The sequence below is a fragment of the Passer domesticus genome, chromosome 20 (assembly GCF_036417665.1).
Source record: "Passer domesticus isolate bPasDom1 chromosome 20, bPasDom1.hap1, whole genome shotgun sequence".
Lineage (NCBI taxonomy): Eukaryota > Metazoa > Chordata > Aves > Passeriformes > Passeridae > Passer > Passer domesticus.
In genome coordinates this window covers 3,587,418-3,615,302 of record NC_087493.1, presented here as the reverse complement: position 1 = coordinate 3,615,302, position 27,885 = coordinate 3,587,418, and the positions used below count along the sequence as shown (strand labels likewise).

Genomic DNA, 27,885 nt, shown 5'->3' with positions numbered 1-27,885 from the left:
TCCTCCAACTGCCAAGATGTGTTTTGGAGCTGAGTGTGGGATGTGCACAAGCAGTGATTGCAACACAGCCACCACTGGGACTGCCTGGAGAGACCTGTGTGTTTTCTGGGAGAGTTTTAACCTTTGCAAATGAGCTGGGCACAAGGATAAAAGGGGGGAAGTCATTGAATAATTTGGGTTGGGAGGGACCATTAAAGGTCACCCAATCCAACCCCTCTGCAGTGAGCAGGGTCACTTTTAACCAGACCAGGTTATTCCAAACCAAATCCAACCTGGCTTTGAATGTTTCCAGGGATGGGGCAGCCACAGCTCCTCTGGGCACCCTGTGCCAGGGTCTCACCTCCCTCTCAGGGAAGATTTTTTCCCAATAGTCAATCTAAACTTGCTCTCTGTCTGCTTGAAACCATCCCCCCATGTCCCATCATTCCATGCCCCTGTAAAAACTCCCTCTCCAGCTCTCTTTAGCTACTGGAAGGAATCCCTGGAGCCTTCTCTGCTCCACCTGGGTGGTTTCCAGGGGAAGGACTGACAACCACTCACCCCAGAGTGGAGGGAGGGCAGGGCTGAGCATTTGCTGAGGCAGATAAACATCTCCCTGCCCTCTGCAGCATCCCCATCCCCAGGGAGGCATCTGGAGCTGTTCCTCAGGGTCCCCAGCAATGATGACAGATGAGGATGGAACTGCAGATTGTTCTACAGAGACATTTATTGGAAGGGCATGAAAATGGAGTGCAAATTCCAGTAAGAACACGTTGTAGGCAGAGTCCCAGGCATGGGTGGGAGAGGAACCCAGGAGAGCAGAGCGTGTCCAGACTCCCTGATGCACCCAGATCCAGAGGGATTTCACCCCCAGCGTTGGATTAGGACCCTTCTTTCTGCAAAGCTTTCAGTCCTCCTGCTTCACCCTGCTTGGCTTGCCAGGAGCTCTCACCAGGGCAGGCACTATTGGATCAGCTTTGGAAGTGCAGCTTGGAGCAGGGCTGAGAGCCCTGCAGAGTGCAGGTAAAACACCTTCTGTGTCACAGAGGAGCCTGTTTTCCTCTCTGTGGTACACTGAGAGTGGCAGTAAATATGTGCAGTTTGGTTAATACTGAGCAATGCATAAATGAGCATTTAACAGTCCTCCTGCTGCAGCTGTTTCCAGTCAAAAGTCCCATCCAAAGTCAGATCAAAATTATCCTTTTCCTGCTCTCGGGAGAGCTCCAGAAACACCTGAAATGACCAAGGTAATGCTTGGGTTATTTCTCTGTGATGCTCCTTTGCAGGAGGCACAGCACTACAGCTCTGGGAGAGGCGTGGAGAGGATTTTTGGGAGCAGCAGCTGAGCCTCCTGTGCTCTCTGGAGCAACCAGACAGGCATCCCCTGCTGCCGGTATTTCCATACAGGTTTTCCCCACCAATGGATTGTCTTAAACATTCCTCATCTTTGCCCCCAGCCTTGTACAATAAATAATCTGCTGTTTCCAGAGCACCCAGAGGGGCTGGGCATGGGCAGCTCCCTCCTTGGGTGTGCTGTGTGCCTTCCTCAACCCAGTGGGGTCTGAGACTTCAGCCAGATTTGTTCCCACCATGAAAAACCCCAGCAGTAAAAAACCAAACCATTTTCCACCATTTTGCCAGTAGAGAACCCCTCACCCACCAGCCTCAGGCAGTTTTTTGGTGGAGCTGCCTTTTGCCACTGCACCAGCCTGGGTTTGGCTGCAGCTTTTGTCCCTGCTCCTGCCTTTACAGCACAAATAAAATTCACCTGCCTGAGACAGAGTATTCAAGGAGAAGCTGTACTCCTCGAGGCTGCAGCTTCGTTTGGCTGTGGAGAAATGGGAAGAGGGTTGAAAAGGAGCAGTTGCTGTTCTGCTTTTTGAAAAAGTCCCCTGGTTTTCTCTTACCTTCCTCCAGCTTGGAGAAGGACTGGGACAGGGGCAGGGCATCTCTCATTGGGACCTTGTAGACAAGCAAAGAGGGGAACCTCGAGGAAACAGAAGAAAAGGTGATTCTTGCTCTGTGTGGAGCTTCTGGGGTCAAACCTTTATGGGTGTCCTGCTGCTGGGATCACAGGAGGACTGGCTGTGGTGACATTATAAATCAGATCCCCCTACAGGGAGCTGTTCATCCCTCTCCAGCTGTGTCTGGCCAGCCCACCAGGGATGTTTTCAGGGATGAGGCAGTGTTGAAACCACTCCTCATCCCACATTTTGCAGTTACCTCTCCTGGCGGGCTGCACCCGGGAAAATCTTCAGAACCTCAGCGTGCAGAGCATCAGAGCTCTCTGCATCCTTGACCTTGATTTCCAGGAGATATCCTTTGCCAAACTTGTTCTTCAGGTACTGGATGGAGCCAATGCACCTGCAGGGCAGGGAGGCACGGAGGTGACAGTGAAATCATTGTCACCTCAGCCCCTGCTCCTTCCTGAGAAGGAAACCACGGCACATTCCATGGCAGGAGAGGCTGGAGGAGCAGCCTGGGTGGCTCCAGCTCTGCCACACGCTGTCACCCACCGGAGCTGGCCGGACACCAGGATGGCCACACGGTCACACACGGCCTCTGCCTCCTCCATGTAGTGCGTGCTCAGGAGGGCTCCTGACTCCTTGCTTCGCACGGCATCCCGGATTGCTCTCCTGAGGACCAGAGGGAAAAGAAAATTGTCCTGGGTTGACTCTATGATGTTTTTATCTCCAATCATCTTGTTCTGTTTATGCTGAATAATAAGTTTTGCACCTTTAACACTTGTTCCAGAGAGTGATAGGGGGGAGGAAGAAGCTGCAGTTTGTTTTCAGACCCTGCACTCACTCCTCCCCATTCCTGCTCCTGGACTCTGCTGTCTGTGGATGGACAGACAGCGGGACAGAGCTCTCCTTTGCTGTAGTTAGTTTCAGCTAGCTGAGGCAAAGAAGTTCCATGGACTGTGGTATTTTTTATTTTTCTTGGACCTATTTAAACCTGCTCTGACCTGAACAGCAGCTCCACCTGTGGCCCCCTGGCCGGGCTGGGCTGTGGCATTTCCAGGGACTGATCAGAGCCTGAGTGAGCCGAGCTGCAGCCCACAGAGGGGACTCTTCTGAGTTTGTCATCTCTTTTGGAGCAGCAGGAGGTTTTATTGTTTAATATTGTTTGGGTTCTATTGTTTAATAAACAGGTTTTTTCGCACTTTTCTCCAAGGAGGTATTTTCTCCTGAACCAGTTGTGGGAAGGGGCCAATTGAATCTGCTTTTCTAGAGGAGCCCCTCTGGGGGTTATCTCCCAAATTTGCCCTGAACCAGGACAAAAATATAAAATAACACTCCCTAGAAATATCATTGTTCTCTGTCCATCCAAATGCCTTTCCCTTAAGATGAGAATAAAATTTTCACGTGGAACAACTTTGGATTAATGAGCACATGGTAATGCTTTGAAATAATGACAAAAAATACTTTTGACTTGAATCTCTGTGAATTCTCCCAAATCCCATTTAGGAGTGTCCTAAATCTTGCAAAAAGGATGAAGGTAAAATAGTTTTTCTCTCTCCTTGCTCATCCCTGAGTTAGAGAGAGACAAGAAATGTATTTTCCAACAGAACCACTGCAATGTGAGGGACAACACCATTTGCGTATGGGGTAAAACCCTTTCCATTTTAAATTAAACGTAATTTTAAATATCTCCTTTTGGCTTCCCATTCTTTTCCCATGGTGGAGGCCCTGTGCCCACGGTGGGAACACCATTTTAGTGTAGTGGTTTTGGTTTGCTAATTTGAGATTTCTCCAATTTTGAGATTTTCTGGCTAACGTACTAATGAGTGTGGTGGGTTCAGTGCTGGCTAATTACTGATGCACTCACTTCCTGCTGCGAGGTGGGATTAGGAGAAAGGCAACACAGCCTCAAAACTTTAAAAGGATACAAAGAAAAATGCATTAACAGTAACTAAAAGAAAGAGTAAAATAATCAAACTTTCAGAACACTTCTCTCTATAATTTTTCCTGCTCACCAGACACAGCGCTGCCCGTTGGGATCCATGCCAGTGGAGGGCTCGTCCAGGAGCAGCACGGAGGGGTTGCCCAGCAAGGACAGTGCCACACAGAGCTGCGACACAGAGAAGGGACTCAGCCAAACCCCCTGGCACTGTGCCCACACGCAGCTGTGGACAGCACCTCCTCATTTGTGGGAATTCTGATTTATGAAATGCGGGTTTGGCAAAGGCTCATTTCCATCACCCCACCCAGCACGAGGCTCTCCCGGGTAGCTCAGGGCACAGCTTGGTCCCTCCACTCAGAAAGGGGAGTTTTAATTAGTGTTTGAGCATTGCAGGTGACCCAAAACACACCTTTCTGGTTATCCCAGGAGGTAATTTTCTGACTTTTTTGTTTAAGTAGTCTTGAAGCTGCAGAGCGTTCACAATTCTGCAGGGAAAATGCAAAAAGAACATTTTTATTGCTCCAAATCAATACTCTCATCAAGTGTTCCCAAAATGGCAAGAAAAAAGAACTTTTCTCCCTTTGCTCTTGACTCCTGCTTGTTTTCATTAAACATTTATTGTGTTACTAAAATGCAGCGACTATTTGAAGCAGAGTGCACTGAATAAGCCACAAGCTCTTTTCTAAACCCATCACCAGTGTCAACAGCATTACAAATCCATTCCCCCTGCCAGTGTCAGCTCAGCACCCTTTCTTGTGATGCCAAACTCCAACCTCAGAGATTTCAGAAAAGCTGCCTAAAGATAACATTCTTAAAAGGCCATTAGTGGTAAATTCATCCCCACCAAACACACTCAGGAAAATCGGAGGTTTTCTTTTCACTAAATCACAGCACAACAGCACTTCTGCAACTGAGTCCCCCGCGTTTATTTCTGTGAATTTCGCCTCTCAGGTCCCCTCCCCGTGGCTGAGGGGTGGAACTCGGAGCATCCCCAGCCTCCCTGTGTACCTGTGCACAGCAGCAGCCGTGTCCTCCTGGCGCAGCCCCTTCACGGCCGCGTAGACGCTCAGGTGCTGCTGCGGGGTGAGCTCCAGCCACAGGGGGTTCTCCTGGGGGCAGTAGCCCAGGAATGCAGGAGCCTCCTCCAGGGCATCTCCCCTCTTCATCAGCACCTGCAGGACCAGGCTGGGCGTTGTCCTCTCACACAGCCTTGCCCAGCACAAGGCGGTGCTGGGGTTTTTCAGGAGCAGGATGGGGATACTGGGATGTGCTCCTTGAGCTTTTATGGCAGCAGCATCAGCCTCAGCACACGGTTGAGGCAGTTGGAAGATGGCAATAGCTCATGTACAGCCAGCAGCAGCCAAAGATTTCTTTGTTACAGAGCATATTAAAAACTTTCTAGCCAACAGCATATTGCTAAAGCTCACAGACCATTGTTCTAGGGAATCACTAAAAGCACACGTACACCTGCTTCACACAATGCTGGCTTGTCTGCTCTCTGTTAACAATGCACAATACTCCAGTATGAAGCTTAAAACCTTCTGCTATAAACCTTAAAACCTTCTACCTTTATACTCTAAAAACCCCAATTCATATGCTAGGCATATTTTTCTGCAGTCTTAAGGTCCATCTTGGCCAACCCTAAAACTCAAGCTATTGTTTCATGTTCTTGGTTGCTGTACTGTTGTAACTTTTCTGCTTTCAGACTCTGCAGCTGCAGCAGAGTCTGAGTTCTCTACTCTTTCTGTTTCTGAGGTCTGCTGTCACAGCTTTCTGAAAGTCTTCTTACTTTTACTATTTTTCCCACCCAAGGGGTGGTTCAGGGGAGATTATGGGGTTTAGGTGAGGAAAACATGGCAATCAGGGCAGATGCAGCAGCTTATCAAAATTAGAAGTAGCTCACCCTCACCTTATTAATACATTATTTAATTTAATAGCATGATGAACTCAATGCAGCAGCTTATCAAAATTGGAAGTAGCTCAACATAACCTTATTAATACATTAATACATTATTTAATTTAATGGATGAACCCTGATCACTAATAATGCTCTGACAAAAACTGCAGCCTTGATAAAAACAACAGCTTAGCCTAGGTGCAAGGTTTGGGTTTTTGTCACGGACCCATCCCTTGTCCCCAGGTGTCTCCTACCTGCCCAGCAGTCAGGGTTGTCTCTCCAGTGATCATTTTCATAGTTGTGCTTTTCCCAGCTCCGTTGGGCCCCAGAAGTCCTAACACTTCTCCTGCAATCAATACATAGAATTTCTTAGGACTATTCCCCATTCAAGAAATATATCATAAATATACAAGAATAATCATAAATATATCATAACTATACAAGAAATATATCTATATATACAGTCCCATAAAAGAAAAAATAGAAAAGACAGCATACTAATATCAAAGATCATATAAAATAAATTGTTTTATTGTATAAAATACACACTCCAAGAGCCCATAAAATTTCAACTAAAAACTGATGCTGTGAATTGCTCCCAGGAGCCACTGCTAAAGTGGTCCCCTCTCCCCAGGATCTTTATTTTATCTTTATTTTCGATAATGGACAGTCACAGGCCATTAATAGGATGCACCATTAACACATCAAGCCCAGACTGAAGGTGTTTTCACAACAGAACAAATAGATTTGACCTCTCTGTCCTTGCTCAGCTAACTGAGAATTAACTCCAGGTCCAACACAGGTCTGGCAGGACAGTCCCAGTTCTCACCTTTTTTAACACAGAAGGAAACGTTTTTGGTGGCTGTTTTCTTCTTCTTCTTAAAAAGTGAGCCAGCTTGCTTTATTTTATATTCCTTGCACAGATTGCTGACTATAATGACTGATTTCTGAAAGTGAGGAGGAAAGAGCAAGATTAATTTATTATCTTGGCTAGCACAATCCTTCAGCAATTTTTTTCCATTAAAAAAAGGCAGAAAACCTGAAGATCTTTGTTTTATAGTTTACCACAAATATGAGGTGCAACAGGACACTATTGTGCAGGTTCCTTCAAGGAGCTTTCTTCTCCTGAGGGATCCCACGCTTTTGGAATTTTGATTTTCCCAGTGAGAACACAGCCAGAGCCCTGAGCTGCACTGGTTTGTGTTTTACCAGGTAGGAAAGCAAACAAAGCAAGAAGGACAACACTCAGGGGTACCTCCTCCTGACTGGGAGCCACCACAGCATTTCTCACTGCTTCCCTTTCAGCTCTGACATCTTCATCTTCCTCCTCGAGCTCCTTGGGGTGCTGGTGGCTGCTTTCTTTCCTTGGGGAAATCCTGAAAACCCACCAGGTTTACCTTAGGAGTTTGTTCTTTACCTCTGTTCTCTACCAGTGCATTTTGGATAAACCAAGAGGGAATTTCCCTGGGATTGGATTTATACAATATTGTAATGATTACTATTAAAATCATCATCGTTATGGTTATTGTTGGGGATGATGATGATAATGATGATATTTATTTTGGTTTTTACCAAAAAAAAAGAAGATGGAACATCCCACAGCACAGGCAAGATCTTGTGGAGGCACTACATAACTTAAAAGCTGTTTTATATATCACACCACTGCAGTATATTAAGGGGCTTTTTATATTGATCTATCAAAGATCACCAGTATAAAAAAAATATTTAAAAATAGGGACACAAATGCAATGTTTTCAAGAAGAAGCAGTGGGGTAGGAGTTTAGATTTCATATGTGCATGTGTTTATACAAACCTAAATATGGGGTCCCGTCTCAGCACTGCTTTTCCATATTTTAACTCCAAAAAGCGAAGAAGAAGAATGAACACCACAGAATGGATGTAAGGCTGAAAACCAGAGGTTGCCACATTAACAGCCTTGCCTTGCCTCCCACCACAGCTGGCACTGAGGTGGTGGCAGTGCTGTTAAATATGTGGGGGAAACAGAATATGTGAAAATGGCCCAACACTGAAACTCAGGGTAATCAACATTGCAGAAAACCCTAAGGGCAGAAAAACCCCAATTCATAAAATAACAGGGCAGCATGAGGTGATCTGGGCTTATTTCATTTTGCTTTCCCCATTTCAAAGGTGTGAAATTATTCTAGCACAGAGGGTAAAATGTCATCCAGACCCACCCAGATCCTCCTCCTACATCCTCACACCTGAGGAGGGGCTTTAGGAGACCCACATTCCTAAATAAAAGCAATGTTAAATGTTTTCTTACTGCAAAGACAGCAATCAGTGCATGACTGCCTGGAGCCGAACTAAATGGATCAGTGTCCCTCACGAAAATCTGTAAGAATAAAAAAAAATACTCAGTGAAGAAGTGTAATTCTTTAGTATCATTCTGGTTAATGCAGTAACATTCAGAAACGCTTTGAAAATCTGCAAAACTTCTGATTTTTCCCCAGATGAACAGATGAGCAGATACAGATGTTTGGCTTTGGGAACCCTGGTCCTACAGCAGAACAGTACACAGACCAGACTCTCCTTCCAGATGTCCTGTCCCAGGAAAACATCTCTGCTTTGGGTCCCAGTGGAGAAGAGGTGAGTGGGGCAGGACAGAGGAGACTTCACCCCTCAGTAATTTATCATTTATCAAGAGTGTTGCACATAGCTGGGGTGTTTTGTTGAATTCTCAGCTGACTTTCCACAACCCCTGTCAGCTGACATGGAGTACAGCCCCTTGTGAGCATTCTAAATTTTAACCCAGGTTTTTTTCCAAGACAGATCCATGGCTTTAGATTTTCTCTTAGGACTGGTCAAGACAAGTTGATTGACTCTGTGGTTGCTCCATCCTTGGCATTGTCCAAGTCCAGCTTGGATGTGGCTTGGAGCAACGTGGTCTAGTGGGGGGTGTCCCCTGACATGGCAGGGGGTGGAACGAGATGAGCTTTAAGGTCCCTTCCAACCCCAACCATTCCATGATTCCATTCTATGACTCTGCATGGAAAGAATTAAGAGTTTTTTACCTAATCTGCAGTCACAGCTGCACAAAAAGTCACCCCCAGCCCTAAGGAGCAGCTGGGAAATGAGATCTGAGCTGAAAGAGTCGTTTAACGACACGCTCTGGAAAATCCCACCCAGGATCAGCCTTCCCAGACTGCAGCGTGCAGTTACTACCAGACTTTGGGGCAGTTACCCCCAGATTTTGGTGCAGTTACCCCCAGATTTTAGTGCAGTTACCCCCCGACTTTGGGGGCAGTTATTGCCAGACTTTGGGGCAGTTACCCCTAGATTTGTGTGCAGTTACCACCAGATTTGTGCGCAGTTACCCCCAGATTTTGCTGCAGTTACCATCAGATTTTGGTGCAGTTGCTGCCAGACTGTGGGGTAGTTGCCCCAGATTTTGGTGCAGTTACCCCCAGACTTTGGTCACGAGGACCCAGGGTTGTGTTTCAGGCCCCTCCTTGCCCAGAAGCAGCACTCACGTGGGAGTCAATCCCAAAATCGATCGCCAGCCCCATCAGGGGGTACACAGGGACCAGGAGGGACAGGACGTAGAGGGAGACGGGGTGGATCAGGTGGTCGATGATTCTGCCGATGAAAACAGAAATAGAGCACACCTGAAAATAAAACAAGAGGGTGACTCAGCTGATGGGAAGGGTTACTCACTACTCCCTAAAACTGTGTGGGTCTAGGTCTGCAATTCCCTGTTGGATTTATAAAAATTGACAAAATATTGAGGAAGATGAGAGACAGAGAGGGCTCAGGAGATGCTCAGCTGTCTCTGTCTGAGAGTTGGCTGCTGCTTTGGGCCAGCTGGGGAGACTTCCTCTCAGGGACAGGGCTGCTTGAGCCAGAAAAGTCAAACACGGGATCCCATCCTGTTCATTCCCATCCCAATCCATGGCAATAATCCACCTCCTTCCAGGTCAGGCTTGATCAATGTCTAGCCTGATGGGTCCTGTCCCAACACTTTATATCTCTTGGATGTGGAGTGTCAAGCAGAATGATAAATTCATTTTTTGTCTCCATTTCTGCACCAGTGCAGGTTGGATCCAGGTATTCCCCTGTGTCACAGCAGGATTGTGGCAACAGAACACTGTGACACAAATTTAATACAGAATTGGCTGCTATGAATCACACCCAGATTTATGCTCCACATCTCCGCTGACATCTAGCTCATCCTCAAGATCTCAGAATGTCTGCAACCCCTGCAGTGCATTATCCAGCCACGTGCTCACCACTATCAGGATGAAAGACCAAAGGCCACAGCTCCATCCTTTGCGAGAGTTGAAGGAGATCAGGTAGATTAAGAGAACGATGGAAATTCCATAACCAAACATCCCTGTGACCTGCAGGGAAAAAAGGCTTTTGTTGGAGAAAATGGAGTGAAGTAAACCACCAGAAACCCATCTATAGCAAAGGGCAGCAGTGGAAATGATCACACACTAAGATCAGGGCATTTAGAAATTACCACAATTTTACTCTGAGGTGTAAAGGAATACATAAAGGCAAGATTTATTGCCTTTTACTTCCAGCAGGAGAAACCCAAGGGATAGGAGGTGAAACAAGAAAGTCACTAAGAGGACCAAGAGTGTTCCAGCACCATCTGCACCCACAGTGTCTCAGCTGCCCACACACAAAATATTCTCCCTCAATCCCTTCCAAGCAAACCAGCAAGGACCAGAATGGGATGTACCAGCAAGAAGGTGATGCTGGCGCTGCCAGAAATCTTGTTGCTCAGGGCAAACTGGAGCCCAAACATGGAGAAGAGCAGGATCCAGCAGAGTGGGATGTCCACCAGTGCCTGGCCACACCAGTAGGCTGAGGGAAAGAGCCCCGAGATCCTCAGCTGGGCACGAGCTCCTGCCTGGGAAAGCACAATTTTAAAGGGTAGTTTATTGCCCATGCCTGGTTGGCCAACTGCCCCCATGGGAATGGCCCCAGGAAATGAAAAGAGAATCAAAACTGTCACCGTTGTGATTCTGGGGTAAAACTCAACCTTCTTTTGTCTTTCAATATTTTGTGCTGGCTGCAAAAACTTGTCATGGATCAAAACACCCCAAGCTGCCAATCAGGGCTGGGCTCAGTTACCTCAGAGGTGTTTTCCAGCCTAAATGATTCCATGGTTCTGTACCCAAACATCCTCCTGGCAGTGCAGTTGTGATCCCTTCTGCCCACCCCAAAGCTGCTCCATGCCAAGGAATTTACCTTGCAATCCTGTGTGTAGCCCATGGCAAAGTGAGGAGGAAAACCAGGGAATAACAGCAGCGTGTAAATGAGGTACATGGTCATAATATAATCCCAGTAATCTGGATTGACCAGCTGAAAACAGAAGAACAAAGCAATTGTGGAAAATGCCTACAGTTCATTTCACCATTCATCTTACTGCATTCCTCACGGATTACAGGGCAGTATGACAAAAAGAGGGATTTGAAACCAAGTTTGGGAAGGTTTTCCCAAAGCAGAGCCATGCAAAGTGCTTGCTGGTGAGGAGAGATGGGTGGTGCAAGTCCCACTCCTCCATCCCAGATTTGTGGGGAGCTCTCCCTGTCATCAGCTGACGGGCCAAAGCTTGAATAACGAGCTGGAAAGAATAAGGAACCTCCTGGAGAAACCCTCCCAGCCACCCTCTCCACCCAGCAGCCCTTCAGACCCACAAGGAAAAATCTGGTTTTCATGAAGTCAAATGTGGTGGTTCCAGAGGCACCATGGAGAAAGATGGATTTACATGTTCAGACAGCCCTACAAGGCTTCCCATTAAAATCTGATGAATTCGTGAGACCTTAAATGGTTTTCTGACAGCTTCTGGCTTCACTTACAGAGAAGAAGGGGTGGCTCCAGACCCGGATGTGCCTGGTGGAGTTGAGGGATCTCAGCAGGGCGTTGCTGATGACATTCACCAGCACTGGGAAGCAGTTGACAGCCTCCAAGTGGCACAGCACAGTGAACCTGTAGCTCTTCAAAGAGCAGGGAAACAAGGTGAGAACTCCTAGCTTTTCTCATCTGCAGGGAAGCAGCAGAAAAGAAGCACACCAGGAAAATCCAGCCCTGAAATAGCTTTGCTTATGCATTGTTTGCTAAAAAAAACAAATTATGAGGTATTGGAAGTGTGCTAAAAATGTACATTTTGAGGTGGAAGGTCAGGGAGATAAGGTCTCCTCTAGCATGGACTTTACTGCTCAAAACACTTCCTAATTTTCATACCTCACAAAAAGTCAACAGGGCCATCCCACAGGGAGAGCTCATGGAGGTACCTTGCTTAATTATTCAATTGTTGTGAGGAGACTGGGGGGAGAGGAGAAGGATCCTCACCTGACCTTCCCGAAACACTCGTAGAGCACCATTGTGTTCTAGCTCCTCTGTGATATTGTCCTCCTTTGCTATTTCCACTGTAATATCCTGGCTCTGGAGCAGATGGATTAAGTCGTCAATGTCTGTGCCTGGTGTGAGGACCAAAAACAGAGGAATTATAACTGGAAAACAAAAGAGTCTTTGACAATTTTATTTTTATTTTTAAATCCATTACCACCAAACAAAACCAGAAGAAATCTAATAACTGTGGGGATCAGCCAGCACATGTGTGCTGGATCATTGCACATTAGTCTTTGGGAAGTTAATGGATTTCAGATTGAATTTTTGCATTGTCCTTTCTTTCCCCTGGCCTCTCCTGAAGAGCTACAAAATGAATTTTCCTTTGGGTGCATCTGATGAAGATACCAGTGTCATTCTCTAGCTGAATAACATGAAATATCATCCACTCATGGGAATGTTGTAGGTGAAACTCTGGAAGCAGCCCATTAATTTGACTCAGCATGAGTGAGCCTGGAGCATGCTGCCTGCTTTGAAAACCCCACACTCTGAAATTGCTTGGACAGAGACCTGGATTTGTGGCAGGGACAGAACCCTGTCCCCACCTTATCTCACCTGCTCTGATACCCTTTTGCACATCTCACCAGGGTCTCACCAGCTGCTGAAGCCACAGCAGGTTTCCCCCACAGCCCTCTAAAGACAATCCCTCCTCCCTGGTCAAAGCCTTCATCCCCCCTGGGATCCTCCACATCTTCACCCATCCGCTCTGTCCTGTGCTTCCCTTTGGAGCAGCAAGAGCCCAGAACTGGGAGGGATGAGGAGCAGCTTCTTCCCCTCACCTGTGTGGTTGTAGACCAGGAGGGTGGTGGTCTCCAGGTAGGATTTCCTCCCCAGGGGCAGGAAGTAGCGTGCAGGAGAGAGCTGCCAGGCACTCACACTCTGCCAGCCAGCCACCACGCACAGTTGCAACACCAGAGGAAGCAGAAAAACCACATAGAGCAGCAAACTGCATTAAGAAAGAGATGAATAAACACTCTGAAAAGAGATGTTCAGCAGAAGTGCCTGCAGAATGCATTTGTGTGCTGGAAATGGTGGGTGATATTCAGATTACCCAATGCTCTGAGAAAAACTTTTGGCAATTTTCATAGAATCGCAGAATATCCTGACTTGGAGGGGACCCACAGTGATCCAGCTTATGGCCCTGAATCCCAGCAATCCCACCCTGGGCATCCCTGGGAGTGGTGTCCAAACTCTCCTGGAGTTCTGGCAGCCTTGGGGCTGTGCCTATTCCCTGGGGAGCCTGGGCAGTGCCTGAAGAACCTTTCCCAAAATCCAGCCAAAACCTCCCCGTCACAGCTCCAGCCATTCCCTCAGGCCTTGTCACCAATGACCACAGAGAATTTTATTTCCAGAATTCTCAAACTTTGATCATTCACCAAATGATTCAAAATGTAGCAGGGAGAGAACCTCAGATCCAGACTGCTCAACTTTTTAGGGCCATGAAATGCCTTTCAGACTTCCATTAGGTACAAGGTTTTCATAATTCAGCACCTTGTAAGCATTTTAGGGCCATGAAATGCCTTTCAGACTTCCTTTAGATATAAGTTTCTCATAAATCAGCATCTCTCTTTGTGCCCTCCCAGGAACTCCAGTTTGAACAGCAGCGGGGCCAAATGAGTTCAAACACTGGCAACATGAGAGAATTAAAAAAAAAAAAAAAAAAAGCAGCAGAGGAACCCTGAAAGCACTCTCTGTACACACTGACTAATTTTAAAACTTCCTCCATTTGACATAAAAGTATTTCTAAATGATTCTTTTCTTTGGAAAGAAAATGGGTTTCTCTTGCATAAATTATTCATCATAGAAATGAAAATGCACAAAGGGAGATTTTGTGTTACTGGCACTGGAAAGCAAAAAATTTTCCCCTCCTCTGAGTGCAGATGACCGAGATCATTCCTAGCCAAGACCTCAGATCAATTAATCCAAACTCATGGAAACAGGGGTGTGGAAGTTGTCCCTCCTGGTGTGACCGTGTCCACTTCCAGACCTCCAGGAGATAACCCTGTAGAGATGGATTTGAGCAGCTTGGGCTGTGGTGTGCTCCAGCCAAACCACTTTTGGTTGCTCTTGTCAGAGCCCTCTGGAATTCATCAAGGTTACTGGGACATAAATCGTGCTAAGTTAAGAAAGAAAAGGCAGAGAAAAAAAATGCCAAGACCACAAGAACTAGATAAAGGCCGTGAAAAAAGTGAAAGTCCATGAAGCACTGGACTGTATCCAACCACATATCCTGAAAAGTGCAGAGTGCGTGGACAAGGTACAGGCACCAATCAAGAAATGTGTGATTAGTGTGCAGTAGGGTTAGAATGTATAAACAGAGCACAAAGTAAACAATAAAGTGGCTTCTGGTTAATCACACTGGTTAGCTGTCCAGGAGTCCTGCTCTCCTGCAGAACCCCCGTGGGACTTACATGGACCGCAGGTTCTTCACCGAGCTCTTGAGTTTCAAGAAGTGCACCCGTGCCATGGCAGAGACCTGCTGCCTCCAGAGGGCCAGGCCCTGCACTGATGCCATCCCAGTGTCCGAGAGCAGCAGGGAGCCTGACCTGGCCTCCTCAGGGCATCCTGGTCCTGCTTCTGCCCACTCCTCCCCAGGGACGTGCTCGTCTGCAGAGAGTTTCCACGTGCACATTTATGTCTAAGAATATAGGATGCAGGGCACCCCTGACATAGGGAGTGATTGGCACCTGACTCCATTGATCCAGAATGCTGAACAATTGCTTTATTAAACTACACTATCTCACTTTAATACTATACTGTATTAAAGAGATACTACACTACAAAGAATACTAAAGAATACTAAAGAAAAACCCATTACTGCCTGAGACAACCAGGACACAGCTTTGAGTGATTGGCCAAGGAAACAAAACAATCCTCAGCAAAATCCAATTGACAAGTCCCTTCAGGTAAACAATCTTCCTAGCACATTCCACCTGTGCAAAAACAACAGGAACAGAGAACAGAGATAATAATTGTTTTCTCATTCTCTGAGGTTCCTCACTGCAATTCCCAGGAATATCCTTGGGAAGTTGTGCCTGCCTGCTCTCTATGAAGAGAGCTGTGGCTACATAAGACCAGCTTCTAGGCTGGGATTCATGAAAGTTTAAGAGGCACCTTTGGAAGTTACTGCAGAGGAGCTGATCTCTTTGGCTGTGGGTTGTAAATTGTACCTTTTTGATTGTCTGTGACTTCTCCCTCCAGCCTCAGGAACACGTCCTCCAGGGTTGTCATGCTGACTCCATAGTTGATAATTCCCTGCTCAGAGCAGCTGTCGAGGCCACTGAACAGATCTGGAGGACAGAGATAAAACAAAGGCACAAGCACAGATATCCAGACCACTCTGGCTCAGCTGAGCCAGCCTGACTGGAGCATCTCCAGTGACAGAGAACTGCCAGGTCACAAAGGTGTGGAGAAAAACAAAACTGCCAGAGCCATCCCTCATGGAAGGTGTTCTTCTGCTTAGCACCAACATTTCAGACTGTTTTCACCCTCTGTGGGATGGTCAGGCTGAAGTGATGGGCATGGTGGGTGAGAAATGGGCACGGAGCAGTGCAGGTTGTGTGGGGTTTTCTCTGATCTCTGTCTTTTCATTTAGCAGAAAGAGAACTGAACTCTCAGTAACACACATGGCCAAGTTTAGTCTGCAGGGTTTGTCACTGCAAACAGTAGAAAAGCATTTGTTGCACAATTTGATCTTAAATGTATGATAAAATTGTGGGGAAAACCCAAACTGCGATGGTTCTGAATTCCTGATGTGACTCCCGTTAAATATTTCCCTTTGCATTTCTCCTTCCACACATTTGTCTTTTTTTTTTTCTCTATGAATAATCCTCAATTATTTTCATATACGTTACCTGGGAATTTATTAACGTTTTCTAAAGGCAGTTTGTATCTCAGTTCATACTGGGTGTGTCCTGAGAACGTGGCATTGGGGATGTACCGTTTCACCAGGGATGTCACATTCTCCAGGTCACAAGACTCACTGACATGGATCCTGTTTGTGGAAAAAAACACAGATGCTTAGGTTTGGAATAAAAAACCCAAACCCACCCAGACAAATATTATCCACCATTTAATGGATGCATAAAAAGAAAACTCCAATATTCTTCATTCATTCCGTGCTCTGGATTAACTAACCCCAACCCTAAATCTTACTGCTGTTTCAGTTAAAGGAGCTGGATTTTAATGCAGGAAATTTGTTTTGATGACATCTGCTCTAGGGTTTCATGAATTCTGGTGTCCCCTTGTACTTGCATGTTGCCAGGTATTGCTGGGGCTTAAGGAGATACCTTAAATGATAGCAAATCCCCCATTTTTTCTTCAGGAACAGAGAAGAGCCAACACACTTCAGCCTCCCGTGCGAGATAAAAGCCTTGCGGTCTGGAGAAAGGAAAAGCCAAAGGAATTTCTAGTGCAGAGGAGTCACTGCCATCTTTTGGGGCTTTGTGCTGTGGGGTTATCCCACAGGGATGCCCCAGGCAGAGCTCACCTGCCAGGATGTCAGCCTCGTCCATGAACTGGGTGCTGAACAGGATCACCCGCCCCGCCTGCTGCTCCCGCAGGAGACTCCACACCCGGTGCCTGGAGAGAGGATCCAGCCCCGCCGTGGGCTCGTCCAGGAACAGAACCTGCAGAGAGCAGGGAATCAGACATTCCCCATGGTCACTCTTGAGCCAAGAATGACATAGGGACAGTGAGAGGCAGTACTGTAAAAAAAGCAAAGAAGGCTTTATTCAAGCGACCCGCGCGGTTTAAATAGAGTGATACGATGGATTCTGTTTGATTGGCTAACTAACAAAAACACCTTCCTCACTCACCGTCCTCGAGAAGAACAGAAAGATGAAGAAGAAAAACACCACCTGCAGATTGTTTATACTTAACAAGTTATCACATCCTTACAACTCCCTGAGAGTTGTCACAAGCTGCTGTGAGAAGCGCTTGCCATTTCTCTCTCTGTCCCAGTGCCAGAGCGGTGGCACGGCTTTGGGGTTTGGGGTTATGAAGGCAAGAGACCCTGGGCATCTTTCAGACAAGGGCAGCTGTGCTGGAGGCTCTGAGAGCTCAGGGAACTCTGTCTGCTTCAAAACTCAGCTGGCAAGGTGAGTTATGAATTTAAAAAACAAAAGAAATTAAGAAATTTACTCATTCTAATTATAAGCACTTTAAAGAAGTCTGATATCCTGGAGCCAAAAACAGACCCAAGGTTTTAATTACGCTGGACTTGAGTATTTCCTACATCACAGAGCCATGCTTGCTGCTTTACCTGGGGGTTTCCAAGCATGGCTATTCCAATGGATAACTTCCTTTTCTGGCCACCACTCAGTTTTTCAGCTTGAGTGTCTTGAATGTTGCTGATATCCAGCAGTTCCAGAATCTTTTGCACCTAGAACAGCACAAGGATGTCCATTCTCAGCAGCTATTGTCCTTCCATCCTTTATTAGGGTAGATTTAGATTTAAATTAGCCATCAGAAGGAAATCATTCCTTTTGAGGGTGGGCAGGCCCTGGCACAGGCTGCCAGAGAAGTTGTGGCTGCCCCTGGATCCCTGGAAGTGTCCAAGGCCAGGTTGGGTGGGGCTTGGAGCTTCAATTTTCAGAAGATCCAGGTGGATTCTTTGAGCTTCCCAGTGCAAAAGGAGCCTCTGTGGAATGGTGGGGAACAGACTCTCACCTCTTGCTCCACCTCTTTGGACTTGATGCCCTTGAGTTCTGCAAAGGTTTTCAGGTTTTCTTTCACCGTCAGGACCTCAAACTGCGTGTTGAACTGCGGGCAAATCCCGATCATCCCCCCGATCTCCTCCCTGTCTCCCATTTCAGACAGTTTGTAGTTGTATATGGTGGCAGAGCCTGTTCATGGGGATAAATGGGTGTCTTAGGTTGGGAATGCAAGAGGTGGCTGGGGGTATGTATTCTATTTGCCATCTGTCAGAGGTGGGACAGTTTTCTTTATCTCTTCCACAAACCAATCCTCCCTCCAGCAGATCTCTGCTGTTCGTTATTAATTATCTGCTGTTCATGGCCAGGGAGTGTCCCTGCCTGGCTGATCAAATTCCATCATCCCATGGGGAGATGTTCTGCCCAGGGCAGGAGCCAAGCATTCCTACCTGGACACAATCTGAGCCTGGAACAGCACAGCAGCCTCTGCCCCCTGCATTCCCAGAGGAGCAGCTTTCTCCTGCCCTGCATTCCCACAGGAGCAGCTTTCTGCTGCCCTGCATGCCCAGAGGAGCACCAGGCCCATCTCCAGCAGCCCTGGAGCTCCAGAGGAAAACTCCCCCCTTGTGCAGGATCCCTGCTCCAGCAGAAGCACAGCTGGCACTGCAGGAGGGCTGAGCCACCATGGGATGGGGCTGTGCCACCACCCTGACCCACAGGGGCCAGCTCTTGCTCTCAGTCTGGCAGGGTTGTTTTGTATTACTGCATTTTTTTTTTAATTTATTTTTTCCTAGTAAAGGACTGTTATTCATGCTCCCATATCTTTGCCTGAGAGCCCCTTAATTTCAAAATTACAGTCATTCAGAGGGAGGGGGTTTGCATTTTCCATTTCAAGGGAAGCTCCTGCCTTCCTTAGCAGACACCTGGCCTTTCAAACCAAGACAATGGGATGAGGGGGGATGAATTGATCTTTAGAGCTTCTGGGTCAAGGCCACCCCACCCCAGCCTGCTCCTACCTTCCGAAGGGAAGCTGAGCCCACTGAGCACGTTCAGCAGCGTTGTCTTTCCAGCCCCACAGTGGCCCAGCAAGGCAGTGATCTGACCCTCATAAATGTTTAAAGACAGACCTAGAACAAAAATAACTATCAAGTCTGGGGAGAAACGAGGTTTGAATTGCCCTCCCTCACTGTCAAAGGCAGGAGAAGTCAAAAAGTATAAGAATTAAGTGATAATAATCAGCCAAAAGAGCACTGAGTGGGGAAAAACTCTGCAAACATTTAAAGGCATAAGGACTTGGTCTGTATTTAGCAGAAAAGACAGAAATAAAACAATTTAAAAAAAAAATAAAACCTTTATTCTCTTTAGTCTTATTAAAATTGGCAAATCAGTAAAAACTGAACAAAATAGTGATCAGTCACATCAATTAATTTTTGACATAAATTTTCAAGCAATGCAAGTGGTTTTTTCACTGACTGACTCTTTGCATTGTCTTTAGCAGGAACCAATCTCACAGCTTTCATACCTCTTAAAGCTTCTGTCTTCTTGTCCTTCTTCTTATAGGCTTTTTTAATATTGTGGAGCCTAAAAGGAAGGTAAGGAGGTTGTTATTTGGGGATTTCCATAAATGCTTTTCCCTGCTGCCCTTTTACATTTTTATGGACCTTAAGTTACAATGACAGAAATGGCATGAAGAAAATAAAAGGTGCTGGGAAATAAAGCTGAGATTCACAGGTTTGACAGGCTCTGTGCCCAGGTGTGAACATCCCAACCTGGCACCAAAAATGGGGCACCAAGAGTGCCAAAGACAAGGCCAAGCCCATTGCAAGACTTTTACAATGGGTTACCCTCTTCATTCTCCCTTTTGTCCCTAAAGGACATTGAAAGTCCACAAAAACAACAACAACAAAAAAAAACCAACAAAAACCCAAAACAAAACAAAAAACAAACAAACAAACAGAAACCAACCCAAAAAAACCCTCCAGTTATTTTAAAATCTAAATTTACCTAAATTTCACCTTTAATGACCAGTCTGAATTATCTTTTTATCTCTAATTTTTCTTTGTGAAACAAAATGTTTTGCAAGAGCCTCACGAACACTAAAACAGCCTAGAAAAGTCCAACCCAAGCTGATGGAAGGAGTGGGGAGCCCTAAACCAGACACAAGCAATCCCTTCTCTGTGAACCTGATGGCCTCCTTCCCCAGGAATTCGGGGGGCACAGGCTCCACATGATCCCCAAGGAGCTCCTCAGGGTTTGCTGTGGCTCTGGGCACGGCCCTGGTGGAGCCTCTCCTGCTCCTCATCCAGTACGAGGCCTTCAGGAAGAACAAAGGAGGGGCTGGGATCCCATATTTGCCTGCCAGGAAAGCAAAAAGATGGCCTGACATCAACCAAAGGCACAGCCAAGACACCATCCTAGACTAAACTTTTAGGAGGTTCAAATAAGTACAAAATTGGTGTTTTTTTTCCAGTCAACCTCCCTGCCAGGTTTGGAGCAGAGGTAGAGGATACAAGTGTGGCTCCAGGGAATTATGTCATGAATTCAGTGCTTTTTGTAATGAATTAACATGTATTGTCCTACATGTTATTACACTATAAGCTCATGTTTAGAAAGAAAAAAATATTAAATAAAAAAGTTAAATACTCTGTTGTCATTGACACTCTGAATCTGATGGGTGCTAGAAATAGAAAAGTCACTCCATGATATCATAAATTTCTTTTAGTCCAAACCTTATTTTGTTTGAGTCCAAGAAAGGAGCAGCCCATCATTTCCTTGATGTAACCCATGCAATCCATGTAAATAAAAATAAACCATTCCTACCTGGAATAATTTTGTCGAAATACAGAGCCAGCAGCATGTACAAGACTGAGTCAAACACCAGCAGTATGTAGGTTGAAAATAAAAAGTATGCTTCCTCCATAAGGTTGGAAAAGGAGAAACCTATTCCATATTTCTCTAAATCAAAAATCTGAAATAAAAGAAAAAGAAGAACAAATTTCAGGCTGGAAAAATATGCAGATGGCACCATGGATGCAATTCTATTTCTTAGCCTGGAAATCATCTGCAGTACTGACCAACTGTTCTTATTTTCTTTCTAAAGAGGGAAGGGAATGAATTTACACCAGGCAGAGATCTTCATGCTTTAATCCAGAATTTTCCAGAACAATCCAGAACAGAAGGAAAGATCAGAGTTTTAGAGGAGATCAGCTAGAAAAAACCCTGATATGGACACTCTTGATGTGACAGTCACGACAAAAATGTTATAATTTACATAATGATTGATTTAACCATATGGCGAATTAACAAAGTCAGTCCCTTTTGCTGCTGCCGCAGAAATCTCTCCCAGACAGATTTTTAAAAAAATATATATCAAGAAATATTAGATTACCAGAGCTAGCAAGAGCTGTGCAGATATGACTGATGGAAAACTGGGCAGTGGCACAGATTTCTGCAGGGTGGGGATGGAGGAAGGGCAGGGATGGAGGAAGGGCAGGGATGGAGGAAGGGCAGGGATGGAGGAAGGATGGGGATGGAGGAAGGATGGGGATGGAGGAAGGATGGGGATGGAGGAAGGATGGGGATGGAGGAAGGATGGGGATGGAGGAAGGGCAGGGATGGAGGAAGGATTGGGAAGGAGGAATGGCAGCAGCAGCAGGAATCCAGAGCTGCATTTGCACAGTCCCTGCTGCCAGGAGCAGGGGAGTGGCTGGGCAGCCAAGGATGCTGTCCCTGATGTCCCCAAGGACAATGGGGCTGTTGTGAGCAGGATGGGGCCATGTGGAAGCTGCACACGTGCACAGCAGCAGCAGATTTTTTGTGGCAAGGGCCCTGCTTGTGTCTGCATTGAGCTGCTTTTGAAACAGGGGAATGGGAGGGGGGTGCTGGAGCCCCTCTGTGCTGCCCAGCACAGCTCAGCTCACCTGGGGGTTTCAAACAGGCTGTGCAGAGGAAGGGAAAATGCCTGGGTGGTTTCCAGCTGGGTTTTTGAGCTAAGGGCAGGAATTCCTCCACCAGCAGGGGAAGGAAGGCTCCCATTTCAGACACTTTCAGCTGCAGGGGTGGTGCCCCCGTACCTTGGCAATGCCAGTGTTGAAGGCAAAAGGACACATGAGACCAAGGAACCACTTCAGTGGCGTGGGGACTTCTTCTATCAGCACTGCCAGGCTCAGGAACCCGAAGATAAAGATGATGAGGAAGCCTACGGAGCTGACAAGCTTGGAGGTCCTTAAGAGGGAGCAGAGCATGAAAACCAGGTGGATCTGTAAGGACAGAACTTTTCTTCAACCACTGAAAGAAATAACTATTCTTAACAGCAGCACTTCCATCTGCCAGGAACCAGATTTCAGCTCAGATTTCTGCTGAGCTGATTCTGGATAATAAAATCTACTAAAGCCCTTCTTAGTGGGTTGACCCGAGTTTCAAACTGGGCCTTTTGTAGCCAAACAAGAGCCTGTCAGCCCTTCAGGCTGCAAATCAAATCTCTGCTGCTGACCTAGAAAAGCCACTCAGATGTTTCAGCCAGCGTGGCCCACAAAGCTCCTGAGCACAAAGGCTGTGGAGCAATGCTTAGGTTCATCAACAGGGTAATAAACCATGTGGGGAGGAAATCTGGCTTTAAAGCCTGACTTACACAGGCCAGGCCATAGAGGAAGAAGAGGAGTGAGACTGCAGGGAAGCTGCTGGTGTAGAAGCGCTCGTGCAGCACGAGGGCCGTCAGCAGGCAGGAGAAGATCAGCACGTAGAGGGAGTACAGCAAACTCCAGGACAGCCTGGGGAGGGAAAGTGCCTTCAGCCCTGTGGGTAATGACCAGCTCTGCTTACAGCTTCATCTGCACGTCAGAAGTGTTTAAATGGAAATATTAATTATTTTCCGTGGCAATCACTTCTCTTTCACATCCTCAGAACAGAGAGGTGATCCAGCTTAGGAGGAAATGCCCCAGGGAGCAGAGGACACCACTGCCATGCTCAACCCTCTGGATAAGAAACTGAACAAAAGCAGTGACCAATTAATACTTGACATGAATTTTCAAGCAATGCAAGTATGCTTTTTCATTGACTGACTGAAATATTTGCACAACGGTGTTTCCTTGTCTCTACCAGGAATCAATCCCACAGAGTGCTGGAGAAAAGTTATAAACCCCTTTAACTCATTAATTGGCTTCTCAACTGCCCAGGACTAGACTGATCTTTGGCAAACCTATTCCAGTTAAAGAAGAGCTCACCAAAATGCAATGTCCTGCAGGCCCATGGTCTTCATCAGTTCTTTGAGCTGCTTTTTTTCTCGTGTGACATTCCTTGATAAGAAATACATGAAGGGGAAAAAGCACATCACAGTGACAACCATGAAGTAGCTGTACTCCAGGCTGATGGAGAAGAAGATGCTCTGGGACTTCATTCTGGCACCAGCAATGGTTTCCATTTCTTCCCAAACAGAATGATTTGTCACCATCTAAAGGAACGTAAGGTCAACAGATCAGTGTTTTGCTTATTTTCTGCAGTGAGATGCATTTATACAAGGAATATTCTGCTTCATTCTCCATGGGTTAAGTTTTAAAAGCAGCTTTATTTTCTGACAAAGCCATCCCTTGCTATTCCCACAGCAGAGTTTGCCTTTCCTATATTTTATTTAAAATAAAAGGATGTCTCCATCAGTTCCTAATTGGATTTACCTCTATAATGGCAGCATCAATGCTGGACTGCAGGGACAGGAAGCCTTTGTACCAGTACCTTGGGCTCTCACAGCTCTTCCAGGAGAAGTCATAGCAGCTGTCTGCAAGACAAAGGGCATCACACTAATGAAAAGGAATTAATTTTCATTATTAAATGTAATGACAAGAACACACTGGCACTGTGGGAAACTCTTCAAATGGACAATGACAAGAAAAAAACCCCAAACCACCCACACCCACAATTCATTCCAGCACTTAACAAATGTGGATTATTCCCACCCTGTCCACACCAGGCAACCACCCTGAAATTCTCATTCTGTATTACCTACGTATCCAATGACTTCATTGGGAATAATCACATGTGTGGTAGGAAACCTGAGGTGGTAGGAGAAGTTGTCCTTAAATACAACTCCTATACTTTCCCTGTTTGAAATCCAGGCTTTCTCCATGGCTCCCTCATCATCCACTTCCTTTAGTTTTATACCTGTGGAGTGCCAGAAAAATATTGCCATGAGATTTTGTGAGTCTGGAAATGTATCCAGAGGCATCAAGGGAATGTTCTGCTATCTCAGCACTGCAACTCCTCCTTTTCTCTCTGGCCAGGGAGGCAGCTCTAAGTACTTCAGACTTTACCAGCTGAGAAGAAATGCACCTCGAAAGAATGGTTTTTAATGTGTTCTAAAAGTGTTAGGGAATATTAGGTAAGGCAGAGCTTTCCAGTTCAGAAGGGCACACTGGCCTCACACGTAGTTTAAATCCTAGAGAAGAAATACTTGTGAAAATGGAGGGTTCAGGATGAATTTTAAACCCTCTCCTGATCAAAGATGTTGGAGCACTGTTACAACACAGCGCACGCACAGCAGGTTCAATAATGGCAAAATCCAGTATTTAAAAAGCAAAACCCACCCGACATGACAGAGCTGGAGGCCACTTTGTTCATGATGTGCCTCGTGGTGGCAGTGGCGGGGGTGAAAGTGACGGTGGCCCCGGTGGCATTGAAGGCAGGGTCGTCCAGGTAGCCCAGGTGCTCAGCAGGCACCTCGGGGTACTGGATTTTCATCATGAACGTGGACGAGGACACGATGAACACCAGGGGCAGGAAGAGCAGGGACAGAATCCACTCCTGCACCAGGGAGAGCACGGAGGAGAATTTCATGGCAGGATAAAAGCAGGTTTGTTGTGGGATTAAAATGTGAACAAGAGGAATTCAGTCTTTGTGGGATTAAAATTTAAATAAGAGGGACTCGCTCACGCCCATTTCTTAGGTGAGGATGAAGAGATTTTCTGCATTGTGCCCATCACCTGCTCCAAGAACCCATCTGTGCCCTCATTTGTCACGAACCAAACATAAATATCACCATTAAAAAAAAAAAGAAAAATCAAGTCTCTAAGTGTTCATTGCCAGTCAGGCTTCTCAAAAGTATTTTAAGTTCTAATTTTACCCAAGTAAGTTGGTGTCTAGGGGCATGCAGGGATTGGCCATTCTCAGTAGTTAGCTACCGTTTTATTTTATTTTTAATTTTTTCTTACCTGAAAGCTCTGCGTCTTCATCCTCCACTTGATCAGGACATTTTTCCACAAGAGAATTTTAATTTGCTGGAATACACTTATATTCCTCTGGACTGTCTTCATCTTTGAACCTAGAGACAATTTTCTTTTTGAAAATTGCTTTCAAATACAACAAAAGCCAAACCAGCAGCAACTGGTTTTATTTGCACAGTCCTTGCAGATGTGCAGTGAAACTTTTTCTCCCTTTTTACAGCAAGAATGAGCTGAAGAAACTCAGATGTTTTGTGCTGAGCACAACCACCCCCGCAGCACAGGGTCCAAGAGACCTCATCACCTTCAACACACACCAACCCTCACAGCTCAGCAGCAAATGCTGATAAAAATCAGAATTTCAGGCTTCTATGCTTCAGCATGGGGAATCTGGGAGGAGTTCATCATTTATTGATGGAATAAAAAAGGGACTATCACATTACGTGACCTAATTGGCTTGGGTGGGCTCCATATCCAAGAAACAACAACAATATGGTCAATTAAAATCCCTAAAACCCTTTTGCTTGCAATTTTAATGTGTTATAGGCTCAACACCAAGAAGTGTTGAGCAACTGCTGGCTGTGGTGTGAGCTGAGCTCTTGTGGAAAACAGCATCTGCTGAAGGGAACTCGGAGCCATGAGAGAGCAAATTCTTGGAAGTGCGTGGGAGAGATGTCACTGGCAGGTTATTAATGAAAAATGAGATAAAACCGAGTGGCCACGAGCATGCACTGATGTGTTACTCCAACAGACAGGGCAGAACCCTCAAAATGACATGGTCCAAGCAAAACAAGGATTATTTTGCCTGGTTAATGCTGGTGGTGGGAACTGAAAGAAGAAAAGCATAAAGCTGCCTGTCAGATTTTTGCAGATGAGAGGTGTGCTTTTAACCAGTCATAAAATATCCATGAGGACCTTTAATGAGCAAAAGGATTCAGTAGCTCCATGTAAAAGAACTCTGCTCACATGGCCAAACTGCTCTGCTGTCACATCTGGAGCTAAAATCTGCTTTTCAACAAAATCCTGATCTTCTCTAAGTGATTCTCAGGTAGAAAAATCGGAGCTGTTACAGACCTAATCCCTTCAAGCCTTCCTGTCATAGGGATGGAAGATTTATGTTGTCCTGTTCCCCTGGGGGACAATGCCTCCTGGTGCTGACAGCAAGACAGAGTTTATCTTCCTCCAGATATTTCTATTCAGCCCTCAGGGGCTGAATCTCTGGGTGTGATGAGACAGCAGGCACTGGAATGCTGCAAAAGCAGCTGCCATAAATGGGCTGCAAACACTTGCACTGGCTTTTGCCATCATCTCTAAACAGTTTTTCCTCACTGATGGTCTCCCTAAACCCACGTGTATAAAAATGTCAATTTAGCCTGTGTAATAACCTCTAGACTTCCTTGGATAAACTGTGGCTTTAAACTCGCTATTATTTGGTTGCTTTTTCACCCCACAGAAGTGAGGATTAGGACGTTGTGTGTCACCTGTGCACCTTTGCCAGGGGGTTTGTGTAACAGCTAAAGCCCCTTGCCAGGGGGTTCTAAGAGTCCCATGGAATAACCTCAGCAGGCTGACACCCCCAGGAGATCCTGGGGTGGAGAGTGGCACACCAGGAGCTCACCCTGGACATGCCACGTGTCCCTCGTGTGGGCATCCCTCAGTGCCCCCTGCCTGTGCTGCTGCAGGGTTTGGGCAGCTGGGGGAAATGTGATTTCTGATTTCTTTGCTCCTGTGCTATTTTAGGAGGAATTTTTTAGAGCATAAATGGACAGAACTTTTAAATTCAAACTTTAGCTTATACTGAAGGTAAGGAAAGAAATCTGCTCCTCATATGTCCTGGATCATTTAAAATACTGAACTGAAGCTGCTGCTTCCTTGTGGTGCTGAAAAACACTAGACATAAACCTCTGCCATAAGCTGAGCTCCATTTGTGTGTTATTTCATCTCAGAGTAAGGTTTGAAAGACTCTGTTGCCTTTAAACACCCCTAAGCTTGACTCAACCTATTAGAAAGATGCCCCATGCCCCACCCAGTGCTGTACCTGCCCTCACCCAGTGTTATTAGCAGCATTATCATTTACTGGGGGTTTCATACCTTCAAAATAACAGTTGTTATTTAGGCTTAGGAAGAATGCTTCAGCCTTACCTCAGCAGGAAGGTTTGAGAGGAATCCAGAGCCTGTCCTGGAGGAGCAGAGGTGCTGATCCTCCCTGGGCTGGACTGGCCGACTGTCCCGGAGACTCCCAGCTCTCCTTTGTCGTTTTTTCCCCCTCAGGCACTTCTGCAAAAGACGTTCCTCACACCATGGCTTCTTTTTCACCCTGGCTTCCTTCTCCTTCCTCCTGGCAGAGCTCCAGCTTTATCAGTGTCAGAAGAAGCACACAGAGCTCATCGCTGTTGAGGCGCTGGAGCGCCTTGTCCGAAAAATTAACTCAGGACATTCTTGAGTGGTGGCCAAGAGAAGAAAAACAAGCCCCACAACAAACCACACAAAAATCCTTTCTCTGGCAAACTCTGCTGTGTCTCTCAGTGTAGTAAGAGGGGCTGAAGTCACAGTACAGGCAGGGGAGGACAAAAGATGGCAAACTCTTCCCATGGCATCAGCCACAGAGCAGGAGCAGCAGAGAAGTGCTGCCTCCTGGATAGCAACAGCTCTTCCAGCTAAAAAACATCTTGGAAAGGTTGAAATAAACGTCTCCTGACTAAGCCTGCACTTCTAAAGGGGATGGGTTTGGTTTCAGCCCAGGCTCTGGAGCGTGGCTGCCCAAAGCAACATCCCCAGGCTCATCAGGGCTGAGGGACCTGGGATGGGAGGGAGCCTGAGCAGCTGGGACAGAGGTTGGGCTTGGAAAAGTGGAGCAGCTGGA

At 46.3% G+C, this 27,885-nt stretch overlaps 1 protein-coding gene and 1 long non-coding RNA gene across 2 annotated transcripts; one reads left to right on the top strand and one right to left on the bottom strand.

Annotated features, from left to right (window-relative positions):
* Nucleotides 1-27,797, bottom strand: LOC135284167 (ATP-binding cassette sub-family A member 10-like). The gene is made up of 39 exons (XM_064395538.1): nt 27,165-27,797; nt 25,014-25,123; nt 24,390-24,606; nt 23,809-23,967; nt 23,484-23,584; nt 23,037-23,263; nt 22,445-22,583; nt 21,888-22,073; nt 20,635-20,782; nt 19,998-20,169; nt 19,337-19,395; nt 18,831-18,941; nt 17,831-18,006; nt 17,424-17,543; nt 16,650-16,788; nt 16,450-16,540; nt 16,015-16,154; nt 15,331-15,450; nt 14,572-14,767; nt 12,940-13,106; nt 12,104-12,231; nt 11,611-11,748; nt 11,000-11,113; nt 10,488-10,658; nt 10,030-10,140; nt 9,274-9,408; nt 8,067-8,135; nt 7,596-7,687; nt 7,038-7,158; nt 6,612-6,729; nt 6,037-6,128; nt 4,894-5,057; nt 4,295-4,370; nt 3,959-4,053; nt 2,496-2,615; nt 2,203-2,343; nt 1,887-1,966; nt 1,752-1,807; nt 1-1,212 (listed from the first exon to the last, which is right to left on the bottom strand). Exons 2-39 carry the CDS (start codon nt 25,113-25,115, stop codon nt 1,114-1,116), a joined length of 4,890 nt encoding a protein of 1,629 aa, XP_064251608.1. The 5' UTR covers nt 25,116-25,123; nt 27,165-27,797; the 3' UTR covers nt 1-1,113.
* LOC135284168 (uncharacterized) lies at nt 10,930-16,746 on the top strand. Its single transcript, XR_010349635.1, has 3 exons — nt 10,930-11,071; nt 11,613-11,770; nt 16,485-16,746. It is a non-coding gene; the product is annotated as an uncharacterized LOC135284168 (long non-coding RNA).
* Nucleotides 27,798-27,885: the final 88 nt, after the last annotated feature.